This window comes from Pseudorca crassidens, chromosome 20 (genome assembly GCF_039906515.1).
Source record: "Pseudorca crassidens isolate mPseCra1 chromosome 20, mPseCra1.hap1, whole genome shotgun sequence".
In the NCBI taxonomy this organism is placed as follows: domain Eukaryota; kingdom Metazoa; phylum Chordata; class Mammalia; order Artiodactyla; family Delphinidae; genus Pseudorca; species Pseudorca crassidens.
The window spans coordinates 13,723,409-13,736,477 of record NC_090315.1 but is presented as its reverse complement, the minus strand read 5'-3'; the positions used below and the strand labels follow the sequence as shown (position 1 = coordinate 13,736,477).

The following is a 13,069-nucleotide window of genomic DNA, read 5'->3' as shown; positions in this document are numbered from 1 at the left end:
AGTCAAACTGGAGGGTTGAGGAGGGAGCCAGGTAAAAAGCTAGGGAAGAGTTTTCCGGAAGGAGGGAGGAGGAACACGGGCAAAGCACCAGGGGGTAGAGAGGGAGCAGTCCTTTATTCAATGTCAGCAAACAGTCAATAAGCACCTGGTCTTGTGCCCAGCCCCATGCTGGATGGTGCTGGGGACACAGTGTGACCAAGATAGCCTGGGCCTGCTTTCACAGAGTTCACAGTCCAACAGGGAGACAGACCCAGAGTGGCCAGGGTTGGGATGGGGGAATTGCAGGCAGAGAGGTCAGAGCCCTGCTGGGGTAGCCCAGGAAAGGTACCTGCCTCACCCTAGGAAGGGAGATCAGGGAAGGCTTCCTGTAGGAGGGGACATGTGAGCTGAGACTTGAAAGACCCATAGGATCTAGGCAAGAGAAGAGAGTGTGGAAATTCCCTGGCAGTCCAGTGGTTAGGACTCTCTGCTTTCACTGCAGGAGGCATGGGTTTGATCCTTGGTCAGGGAACTAGGATCCTGCAAGCTACACAGCTTGGCCAAAAAAACAGAACAAAACAAAACAAAACAAACAAACAAACAAAAAAGAGGGAGAGAGAGAAGAGGGAGTGGAACAGTTTCATGGGCAGACGGAACAGCCTGTGCAAAGGATCTGAATCCAGACGGAGCTCAGCGCATAGGAAATTTCCAGGAGCTGAGAACTGTGTCCTTGTTCATGGCTGTGTCTCTAGAGCCACACATGCCCCTTCCTTTGCATGTCCTTCTCATTTATACACTTATTCACCAGCTATTTGCAGACACCTCCTCTGTATCCATCCATCCCTGGGCTGGGTGGTGCTGGGGACACAGCAGTGACTGTGACTGTGCCCTCACAGGACTCACAGTCCATGGGGGGCAGACACTAAAGAAGTGACTAACGAAATGAGTGTATAATTACACACTCTGTGTTAAGTGCTCTGAGAAAAGGATCCAGGTCTGTAAGAGGGGTCTGGCACTCTGATACTATCAGAAATGGCATGGAGGGCTTCTTGGAGGAGGTAACATTTGAGCTGGCACCTGAAGGATACACAGGAGTTCGTGCCAAGCTGTGGGTGGTGGATAAACGAGAGTGGGTTTCAGGTAGAGGAAACAGCCCGTGCAAAGGGCCCCTTTGAGAAACTGGTGAATGTGAGAGTGAGGGGAAGATGAGGGGAGGGCCAGCAGGGCCACGAGGAGGGGCTGCGACTTTGTTCTGAGGGCCCTGGGTACCTACAGGAGGGACAAAGGGTGGAGGGTGGAAGGAATCTGATGACAGACCAGGCTAGAGCTGGGAAGAAAATTCACCCCTTGCTGCTCAGGGTCAGACAGACAAGGAGGCTGGTACAGGCTATCCTGTCCCTCTCTGGGTCTCAGAGGGCAGATATCCTTGTTTGTTCCCAATCTTAGGGGACAAGCACAGTCTTTTGCCATGAAGTATGATGTTAGCTGTCTGTTTTTTGTAGCTGCCCTTTAGCAGGTGAAGGGAGCCTCCTTTCCCAGTTTTCTCTAAGTTTTTTGTGGTGAAAGATATGTCTCTGTCTGTGTCTCTGTCTCTCTATGTGCCCCTCTATGTCTCTGTCCTCATTCCTTATCTCTCTCCGTGTCTCTCTGTGTCTCTCTCTCTGTGTCTCTTGCTTTTCCTCACCCAAGGGGGTGTGGCCATGGGAAGTTGAATTTAAGGGGTGGCACCAGTGTCCCGGTTCCGGGCAAGGCCACCTCCATAAACACAGGACATCCTGTAGAGCTGGGGAAGGAGGTGGAAGGCTCTCCTCAGGGACCACCCTCTCCCCACCCAGTCTGAGCCAAGCAGGAGCCAGGTCCTACCCAGTGCAGCCCAGGGAAACTGCTGTCTTCCTCACCCCCGTCCTTTAGGCCTGCTCCCGCCCCCTGCCCTCTCTACGGAGCTCCAGTTCCAGGGGCCCAGCCACCTGGATGCCTGCCCCCGGGTGTCCTCACAGACCCCTGCACCCACTGTGTCCCTCTCTGGCCTCAGTGTCAACCCCAGACCTGCTCCCCCTCCGGGTCACCATCCCAGGGTGGCCCCACCATCCCCAAGTCCCTTGGCTAGAGCCCTGGGTCTCATCCTAGGCCCCTCCTCTATTGCAGCTCATCACCCACACAGCCTGTCCTCTCTAGCGTCTCTCCCCTCCCCTCCCCTCCCGTCTCCTCTCCAAGGCTTCTCTGTCCCTCCGCGGCCTCCCTCCCCTCTGGACTCCTGGCCCCCAGTCTCACCTCCCACCAATGGCAGCCAGAGAGATCCATTTGCTTCCAGATTCCTTTACCCTAGTACCTTCAGAGTAAAGTTTCCCCATCCAGGGCTTTGTGTGCCCTGGTCCCTGCCAACCCCTCCAGCTCCATCACTTACCTTACCACTTTTCCCCTGTTTCCAATCAAACCCAGCAGCTTACAGATTCCTGAAAAGATTGTAGGGTCCCTCACTCCCTAACCCTTGCACATCCCTCTGCCTAGAACACTCTCCCCTCAGAACAACAGCCCTTTGAGGTAGGTACTCTTACTGTCCCAGCTTACAGATGAGGACCCTGAGGCCCAGAGAAGTCGAGAACCTTGCCTAGGGTCACACAGCCACAGAACGGCAAAGCAGAAGTTCAAACACAGGGGGCCTGGCTTTCAACACAGTATGGCTTATTGAGTCAATAATCATTGACTGGACTTCCCTGGTGGCACAGAGGTTAAGAGTCTGCCTGCCAAGGCAGGGGACACGGGTTTGATCCCTGGTTCGGGAAGATCCCACATGCCACGGGGTAACTGAGCCCATGCGCCACAACTACTGAGCCTACGCGCCACAAATACTGAAGCCCACGTGCTCTAGGGCCCACGTGCCACAACTACTGAGACCATGTGCTGCAACTACCGAAGGCTGTGTGCCTAGAGCCTGTGCTCCGCAACAAGAGAAGCCACCGCAATGAGGAGCCCGTGCACCTCAACGAAGAGTAGCTCCCGCTCACCACAACTAGAGAAAGTCCACGCGCAGCAACGAAGACCCAGTGCAGCCAAAATAATAATCATCATCGTTATCATTGACTAAGCATCGTTAGATCTCCACACTGGGACTGCAAACCGTAGGTGTCCAGTAAATGCTCATTGAATGAGTGAATGGGACAGGGGCAGAAGGTGAGCCTTGGACGGTACAGGGTTCAGACCCCGCCCCCGCAAGGACCGGGATACATTCTGAGGGGCCCAGAGCAGGGGAGAGATGTGGTCAGATCTGCCTTTGATATAGGGCCAGGCACACAGTAGGGTAGGTACCCATAAATTTTTGCTGAATGAGGGAAGGGAAGGAGGGGAGGGAGAAGGAGACCAAGGACAGCTCTCCCAGGTGCTGGAGGAAAGAAGTATATGTGTGTGATGGGGGTCCCTGTGAATGCCCATGGAGGGGAGCTGGCCTGGGGAGTGTCGTGGTGGGAGCACACAGAGGCTCTGTGAAAAGCAGCCCCAGCTCCAGGGCTGGTGGCTCCATTAGGAATGGTGTGGGCCCTGGAATCTGCTGGCCGAGGTAGCGTGGCCTCCTGGGGTTGAGCCTGAGGGCGGAGGGGCACACCAGAGCCAGGGAGCTGCACAATCGTCCAGGGGTCAGACATGGGGAGAGTAGGGCAGGTCTTCAGGCACAAGCTGTCATAAACCGAGGGCACCAGGGAGATGGGACCAGGGCTGATCTAGTCCATATGCTGCTTTTGTGCAAAAGGCACACCCCTTCCCCAAGGCACTTGACCTCCATCTGCTGAGAAACTGCCTTAATAAATATGTAAATGCATGGTGTGTGAGATAAATACGGAGCCTATGTGCAGTGCACAACCGGAGAAACTGTACACAGAGACTCTGCTGAGAGGGGAGCAACGCTTGCCAAACAGGCACAGGGGCAGATGGGACCATCGTTGACAGATGGGTAGGCTGCCTGCATCAATAGGTATCACAGGGACTTCCCTGGTGGCGCAAGTGGTTACGAATCTGCCTGCCAATGCAGGGGACACTGGATAGAGCGCTGGTCCGGGAAGATCCCACATGCCACAGAACAACTAAGCCCGTGTGCCACCACTACCGAGCCTGCGCTCTAGAGCCCTCAAGCCACAACAACTAAGCCCTCAGTGCCACAACTACTGAAGCCCATGTGCCTAGAGCCAGTGCTCCGCAACAAGAGAAGCCACCGCAATGAGAAGCCTGCGCACCCCGATGACGAGTAGCCCCCTGTTCGCCGCAACTAGAGAAAGCCTATGTGCCGCAAGGAAGACCCGACACGCAGCCAAAAAAAAAATAGAAGTAGGTATCACAGATTATCCCCCAGTTTGGCACCCAGAGACATCAGAAATAGGTCCTCAGGGTGTTGTAAACAGAACGCATTGCTGACCCCACGCTGGGGACTCCTTGACCACTGGGAATCTAAGGCAGTGGCAGGACAGACCCCCAGACTGGGCACCAGGGGGCATTGCTGCGCTCAGCCTAAACTCCCAAGGTCTGGGTCTGGGTTAAAACCGAGTTTGAGTCCCATGGCCTAGGGGCTGGAGTCACCAGGTGTTGGAGTCAGGCACCCGGAGGATCCTCAGCCTGAGCACCAGCTCCCTTTGGGCCATTTCCACTCCCCACCCGGGGCCATCCCATCCACTTCCAAAAATGGGCACGACTTCCTCCGCTCCTCCAGGAAGCTCCACTCTGCCCGCCCCTTCCAGGCCCGAGTGGCCGGCCGAAGCAGCCTGCCTCTCTCCCTCCCCTGTCCCCCCTCCCTTCCCAACCCCCCCGTTTCCACCCCAGCTTCAGCCTCCCTGAAGCTTCCGGCCAGAGTGGAGGCACCCGAGCCCCACGATTTTAGTGCCCCTTAGCCGGGGCTTCCCGCATTCGAAGTGCAGCCAGCCCCTCAGGTCACCGTCCGACCCTCTGCCCCTCCCCCCAACCCACCTCCACCCTCCCCAGATGCAGCTTTCATCGTGCCCCTCCCCCCGTCCCGTACCCCGGGCGCTGCCCTGCCCCCACGGCCGCCAGGAAGGACGCTGCCTGGGTCCCGTGCCAGGCCTCTGAGTGTGCGGGCCCCTCCCAGCGGGGCCAGGAATGCGGCTGGACGGCGGGGGCGGCGCAGACACCCGGCGCTCAGGCCAACCCTATCACACAGGCTGTCAGGCAGGTGGCCCCAGCTAGAAGGAAAGCAGGATCGCCTGCCGTTCTGTCAAGCCACCACACTTGGTGACTTTATTTCGGAATCAGCTTCCAAGCTGCCTTATCCCTTGCCCAAAGAGAGACTTGAGACCCAGAGTGGATTTTATTTAAAACTTGCTGGAGGGTCCCTTTCTTTCAGTGTTTTTTGGAGAGCTGGCTCTCAGTCAGCGCTCCAAGGACAGGATCCATCCAGCCTTTAGCTTTGTGCTTTTATTTCTGCCTCATTCTGAAAGCTCCCATCTGCCCCCACCCCAGCCCCCAAGACACACAGGTGGACTCCAGGCAAGGACTAGATTTCATTTTTAAATAGTGGCCCGGGGCTCCTCCTCCACCGCCATGTATACACACAGCCACATCAGGGAGACCTGGCTGAGTATATCCCAGGAGTTTAACAGAGGGCCAGTTACCAGACCTAACTGGTCTGCTTCTCAGAACAAAAAGCAGTAAACTTTGAAACCTATCTCCTCAAGTGATGACTTCTTGGAGCCTCAGTTTTCTCAACTATAAAATGGGGCTAATAACATGCCCATCTTGTGATGAGAATTAAATCAGTTAACACATGTCAAGTGCTTAGAACTGTGCTGGGTGTCCACGGCTCAATAAATGTTAGAGGTTATTTTATCACCCTCGCCTTAGCCCAGAAATAAAGCAATACACAGACTTGAGACTTCCCACGACTGGCTTTAATTTCAAAAAAACTGGTTGGGGTCTTTTCCCACCTCAGGGAAAGAGTATACCAAGCTGTGCCTCCAGGGACTCAGCAGTGGGCCTGGTCCAGTCACATTCCAGCCACCAGGCCCTGTCATTTCATCACAAGGGCCAATTCCAGACTACCCCCATCAGCCAGAGACCAGAGGGCGGAGGTGAAGTTGCCCAGGACTGGATTCTTTCTCTCCAAAGCCCCTCTCTAGGGAAGCCAGCTGTGTCTTTCAAAGGAGAGTTGGTCCAGCCACCAGGCTCAGTTTGGACACCAGATCAACATCCCAGCTCTGGGGGAGTCAGCGCCCTGGCCCTGATGGCCGCTCCAGTGCCTGTGTGCCCACCAGCACGTCCATGAGGTAGTCCAGTTCGGCCTCATCCAGCTCTGGAGCTTCCTCCTTGCCTGGCCCATCCTCAGGGCTGGATTTGTGGCCCTCAGAGGCTGGTGCCCAAAGTTCACTGTCATACATGGATGTGTCAATGTCCTCAAACAGGCCCTCAAGCCCATCGTCCAGCAGACATCCAGTGGCTGGGCCGAGCAGGTCCAAGGCACCCAAGCTAGGTGGGGCTCCCCCAGTGGGGCGGCCTGGTGGCCCCTCATCTACCAGGGGCTGGGGAGCCTGGCTCAGGCCCTCAATATGGCTGAGGTCCTCCAGAAGGCTGGCCATGGAGGCTGAGAGGGCGGCATCAGAGCTGGCCAGCAGGTTGTCAGCTATGCCTGGGGCTGTAGGCGGGCTGGGCACAGGTGGCAGGGCAGCTGTGGGTGCCATGGACGCCTGAATTCGCCGCAGTGTGTTCACTACCAGCACCAGGTGCCGCAGGTCTGGTTCACTCTGCCGCAGGCTGTGGTGGAGCTTGAGCACCGAAAGGTCAAAGAGGGAACTGGAGGCCACGGCTGGGGGTGCCTGTGCCACTGCTGGGTGGCCAGGATCCAGCCACCAGGTGTCAACTGCCAGGGCTTCTTTCCCCTCCTCCTCCTCCTCCTCCCGCTTTCGCTTCAGGCCCTTGCTCAGCATCATCTGTGGGGAGGGAAGAGTCACTCAGTTATGGAAAGCCAATGTGAAGTTCGGACCACTGCTGTCCGTGTGATCTTGGGCAAATCACTTAACCTCTCTGAGCCTAGGCTTTCTTAGGGAAACTTTAAGACATGAATGATAATTGTATCTATTTCCTATAATTGTTTTAAGCAATAATGAGATACAAAAAGCACTTAGAACAGTGCCTGGTACATAGCAATTACTCCTGTGAATAAGTACTATTAATAATAACTGTTAATATTTATTTCTTCGATGAACCATGTGAAATGTCCAATATTCAACCTTTTTTTTTACCTACAAAAGCAATTGTTTCACATGGTTTAATCAAACATTTATTGTCTACTAATAGTATCAGACAATAAATAAATAGACAAATACAGGAAATGTACAGATGGTGCTAGGAAATACTAAAAGGTTCTGGAAAGTGGTCAAGGAAGGCTCCCCTGAGGAGGTGACAATTGAAATGAGCCCTCAAGTATGAGAAGGAATCAGCCATGGAAGAACCAGGGGGAAGGCATTCTGGGAATAAAGAACAACAAAGGCAAAGAAAGACCTAGAGGCTGGATGAGTTTGAACTGAAAAAAGACGCTGTGGTCAGTGCACAGAGAGAGAGGGGCTGGGGGTTGGGGCAGGGGGGTTCTGAGAGTAGGCAGAGGCAAGGAGCTTCGATTTTTATTATGAGTGTGGTGGGAAGTCATTGAATGGTTTTGAGCAGGGAGAGTGGTATTGTGGACTGATTAAGTTTCCAGAAGATCCCCTTGGCTGCTAAGAGGAAGGGGTAGGGGGATGGAGAGGGGCGGGGGGGCGGCGGGGAGGGTGGCCCTTAGATCCATTGGAAGGCTACTGCACTCTTTGGGGTCGGCAAAGATGATGACTTGGGAGTATAAGGCGGTAGTGGACATGGAAGGAAGTTGGTCGATTCAGGATTTATTTGGGAGACAGAGTGGACAGAGCCTGCCGGAAAATCCTGATGGGCACGGGGTTCACGGAGAGAAGTTTGAGGACCCACACTTTCCCCGGGGTGGGTGCCCCTGAGCCAACCTGCTTTTTTAAGCCAGGCAGCCTGCAGGGTACAGTACCCAGATCCTTGACCAGCAGAACTTTAAGAGTGACCCCTCACACTACTCAAAACTGGGTCCTCGCCTCCTTCCCAGCAGACCCGAGCATCCGGAACCGCAGGAATTCAGCCCCCACCCCCGACTCCGCCTCCCCAGTCCCGGCGCCTCCTAGCGGAACTAGGCCGGCTTTCCCCCGGGTATTCCGGTTCCCCATACCCCGCGACCCTTTACGCTGCCCCGCGGGACGCGGTCTTTTCTGCTTGCCACCCGGGACATAGCGTGCCTGGATCCCCGGAGAGCTGTTCTGCCCTCTCGGCCTCCGCTCGCTTCCGGAAGGCAGTGGAGGCTGCTCCTCCAGAAGCGGCGGCGGCGGCGGCGGCGGGGGCGGGTGAGTCACGCAGCCGGAGCCAGGGAGCCGGCGCCTCCGCCCCCTTCCCGGGCTGCGGCGTGATTCACCCGGCCTGGCCGGGGCGGGCGGCACAGAGAGGCCCGTGCGTCTCGATCCCGGGCAGCCCTGGCGCGCACCTGCCGGACTCGGGTATCGAACCTGCCAAAGGACCCCGCGGCCAGTACCCCTTCTTTCCCAGGCCTCTTCCCTTCATTTACATACCCAGGTCACCAGCTGCCAATCAGAACGAAGAGGGTGCCACCCGCAGCCAATCAGGAAGCGGTGGCGGCAGCATCGCTCGCCCGGTCCCCTTCGGCAACCGGCGCCTGAGTTGTGAGACGCAGTTCTGACTCCGGCTCACGACTCCAGGCTACTGACTCCCCTTAGCTACCGCCCACTCCCGTGGCAACCCCGCCCTTCATCCAGGGATTGGTCCTAGACGGTGATGGGCGGAGCCTGTAGGGGGCAGGTTCGAAGAGGGAGGAAGTTGGCTTCAGGGCGCATGTCCGGGCAGCTGCGTGGGGTTGGGGGGGAAGGTAGGGTGGCTCTTTTCCCTGTGGGACAGTGGCGGGGTGGGGCTTTTGTCTCCTAAGGTGCGGACCCCTCACACCTGCCCACGCACCTGCCAAACCCAGTAACTGAGCTGCTTTCGCACCCAGCCCCAACAGGGGTCTACACTCTAGGCTAGCTAGGCCTGGGTTCAAATTCGGACTCACACTCACTCGGTGTGTGACCTTGGTCTCTGAGCCTACAAAATCTGTTAAATGGGGGTCTTCTTGCCTACCTGTTGAGAGTTAGGAAAATTAAAATAAGGTAGTACCTATAAGAGCACTATATCAGCAAATGCTGGGTAGTTGTATTCAATCGTGGTTACAGGCTGGAGTGGGAGGGTGGGGGTGGGATGCCACTGGAATCCCACCCTGGGCTCCATTCCCTAAGTAGCTGTTTGACTTTGGGCAAGTGCTTTAGTCCCTTAGGAGGGTCTCAGTTTCCTCACTTTTAAAGTGAGAGAAATAGCGTCTGGCTCAGAGGATTGTTTTGAGGATTAAATAAAACAATTCCTGCAAAATGCTCAGAGTGGTGTGTAACGTATCCTTTTTTTCAGTAGTAATAGTTGTGGTAATAGCATAGGTGCTCAGTTCAAGTGAGACATTCAGGGTGGGGCGCAAGTGGGCAGGAGTTTAATACTTGTCAGATAAAACGACAATGGGACTTTACCTTCTTCAAGTAGCTCATTTGCTAACTCTTCCTATGGGAAGAACTGTTTGTGAATAAAACTCCTGACCAAAGTAAGATATCAAAAATGCTAACTAGGGCTTCCCTGGTGGCACAGTGGTTAAGAATCCGTCTGCCAATGCAGGGGACACGGGTTCGAGCCCTGGTCAGGGAATTAAGATCCTGCATGCTGTGGGGCACAGACAAATAAAAAAAAAGAAAGTTTAATTATACAAGGAGATTAAAAAAAAAAAACTCAGCTAAAGAGTACCTGCCACATAGGGTTTCTGCAAGAGTTGAATTCGCATGTACAAAATTAAACACAAACACAGTCAGACAAAAACAGAATATGGGACATCTACAGCACAACTGGGTTGTTCTACCAAAAATTCAATTTCAAGAAATCACAAGAAGGGATTGGTGGGGTTGAGGGGGAGGAAGTTTCAGAATAAAAGATACTATATAATTTATTTATTACAACCAAATAGGCATGTGAACCTGCATTAGATTCTGGTTTTGATTTGGGCGTAAAAACTTCTACAAAAGACCTTCTTGAGGAAACTGGGAAAATTTGAATATAGACTGAATATTAGATAATATTAGGGAATTCTTAATTCTCTTAGATGTGAAAAAGGATTGTGGTTTGTAGGCAAGTGTCCTTACTCTTAAGAGATGTCTGCTGAGCTGTTAATTAGGGGTAGAATGTCAAAATGTCAGCAGTTTACTCTCCAATGGTTCAGCAAAAGAAAAAATGTACATACACATCTGCAGGTAAAGGAAACTTAAAATGTTGAAAATTAAATCTAGGTGGGAGGGTATTCAAGTGCTCAGAAGGCATACTTTTTTTTTCTATCATTTCTCTGTGCTTGAAATTTTTCATAATAAAAAAAGTAAAATGCTAATCTGCTAGGCAAACTCACATAATTTCCCTCACAACCTATCTTTTTGGCCCGGGAAAAAGGAGACTCAGAGTCTCCAAGTGGGTCTTTCCAGGTCATAAAGGGAAGAAGTCTGAGTTTGATTAACGTGTGGTTTATTGAGCATCTACTATGTTGTGGGCACTGTTGTAGACAATGGGGCTACAGCTCTGGAATCGCCTCACAGAGCCTCTCTTCTTATGGATGAGGGGATGGATGGGGTGGAAAAAGAAATATGAAAACAAATAAATTGTGTGCCAGGCACTGTTCTAGGCACTGAATATATGGCAGTAAAATTATAAACAAAAATCCCTGATATGAGGAGGTGGACAATAATAAACTTAATAAAGCAATTACTTAGTATCTTAGAAGGTGACAAGGGAAATGGAAAAGCAGAGCAGGACGAGAGTAATGAAAGGGTGTGCTGTTTGGACAGGCAGCTGGTGGTGGCGGAGGGGTCTCCGAAGAGGTGACATCGAGTGGAGACTTGATGAAGTGGGAGAGGTAGTAAAGCTGTGGAAGAAGAGTGTTCCAGCCAGAGGAAAGGGCCACTGCAAAGGCCCTGGGCTGAGAGGTGCTGTTTCTGCTGCCAGGGAAGAGGTCAGAGAAGTTTTCAGGCCCTTTAGAGCAGGGGTCCCCAACTTACAGGCCGCGGACCGGTACCGGTCCCCCGCCTGTTAGGGACCAGGCCGCACAGCAGGAGGTGAGTGGCGGGAGGGCGAAGCTTCATCTGCCGCTGCCCATCGCTCCCCATCGCTCGCCTGAACCATCCCTACACACACAAACGTCTGTGGAAAAATTGTCTTCCACGAAACCGGTCCCTGGTGCCAAAAAGGTTGGGGACCGCTGCTGAGAGCACTCTTTGGACCTTTGTTTTTCATTCTGAGAAGACCCTGGAAGATGAATAAATGAGGAAGATACTTTCTGCTTCTGTTCAGTGACTTGGAGAATACAAATAGGACGGGGTAATAGAGAGGCCGGGAGAGCGGTGCCTGTAGCCAGGGTGGTCCGGGAGAGTCTCCCAGAGGAGGTGACATTGGAGCTGAGACCAGAAAGTGGAAAAGGAGCCAGGAATTCAAAGGGCTGGGGGAAGGGAAAAGGAGAGAGCCCGGGCCTTGGGAAATGAAACCAGAAGCGAAGCCACTGGCCAGGCAGCCCTGGGGCGGAGCCTCCGCCAGCTGGGGAGGAGGGAGTGGGGTTCGGGGGAGCGCCCCGCCCCCCGCCGGCCGCCCCACCTGGCCCCTGGGGAGAGAGGAGGCGCCGGCGGGGCTCCCGGGCATCCAGCTCGGGGCGGAGAGTGGGCAGGTGGGAGGGATCGAGGCCCATCCCCCACCGCGGGGCCGGCGGGGAGGGCAGCTTGCGGAACGCGGACTCTGCCCTCAGGGACCCGTTTCCCTCTGCAGGGCCAGCCTTTCCACTTACCTTGCCAGTTTGTTGACGACTGGAGCTGGGCCTCTCTGCGCCTCAGTGTGATGATCTGGAAAGTTGGGGTGCTCCCCATTCTGGACTCACTGTGGTCCTAACAAGCTCCATGATTCCTCTTCACTCCTGTATCTTTAGGGCAAAGAGAGTCCATGTAAAAGTGAGTCAGATCTCCTTCCTCCACTGCTCAATGCCATCGCATGCCTTCCATCTCACTCAGGGTTCAGGGTAAAGCTCAAATGCTCCCTACGGGACTCCCACAAGACGCTACACGATTTGCCCCCCTCAACTCTTTCTCATCTCATCTCCTAGTACTCTCCCCCTTGTTCCCTCTACTCCAGCCACACAGACCTCCAAAAGGTCCTTCAAACACTCCACTCATGCTCTGACCACAGGGCCTTTGCACTGTGTTCCTGCCACAAGGATTGTTTCCCCACAGATTCACATGGCTCCCTTCTCACCTCCTTCAGGTCTTTCTCAAATGTCATCCTGTCAGTGAGGCCTTCTCTTGCCATCCCATCTAAATAGCAACACCCCCATCACTCTCCTGCGCTTTCTCCACAGCAGTTATCACCCCTGGAGAGACTAGACAGACTACATTTTACTGTTCATTTCAGTAAACACTCAGCTGTCTCCCACTATGATGCTTTATGAGAGCGGGAGCTCTGCTTTGTTCAAGTGCCTGGAAGAGTGCCAGGTCCACAGTAGGCACTCAGTAAACTTGAGCAATTATTGGAATACTTGGTGTGCATCAGACGCCCTCTTACACACTTGGCATGATCGCTCAGTGAGGTAGGTGTTACTCCAGGTCTTGAGGGTGGGACATGGTGTGTTTGAAGAACAGCAGAGAATGGTGTGGGGGAGATGAGTTGAGGGAGGTGGGAAGGAGGCTTGGCCATTGCAAAGTTGGGAGTTCGCCTTCTCAACAACAACAACAACAACAACAAAAATTTGAGTGCTTGTCTGTGCCGAGCATAGTTCTATGCACTACAGCATGACCCCTCTCTCTGAGAGATTTCTCCAACAGACCAGGAGCCTAAGCATAAAGAGGTCATAAATAACTTGAGATCAGATAGGTGCTACTAAGAAAATCAAACAATGGGAAGTGGGCTGGGTTGGGGGTGCACCTGGTCATGTTGAACTAGGAAGGGC

General features: G+C 53.8%; 1 protein-coding gene across 1 annotated transcript; it reads right to left on the bottom strand.

Moving 5' to 3' along the window:
* Positions 1 to 5,842: 5,842 nt before the first annotated feature.
* Positions 5,843 to 8,747, bottom strand: SERTAD1 (SERTA domain containing 1). The gene is made up of 2 exons (XM_067718314.1): positions 8,586 to 8,747; positions 5,843 to 6,899 (listed from the first exon to the last, which is right to left on the bottom strand). Exon 2 carries the CDS (start codon positions 6,897 to 6,899, stop codon positions 6,180 to 6,182), a length of 720 nt encoding a protein of 239 aa, XP_067574415.1. The 5' UTR covers positions 8,586 to 8,747; the 3' UTR covers positions 5,843 to 6,179.
* Positions 8,748 to 13,069: the final 4,322 nt, after the last annotated feature.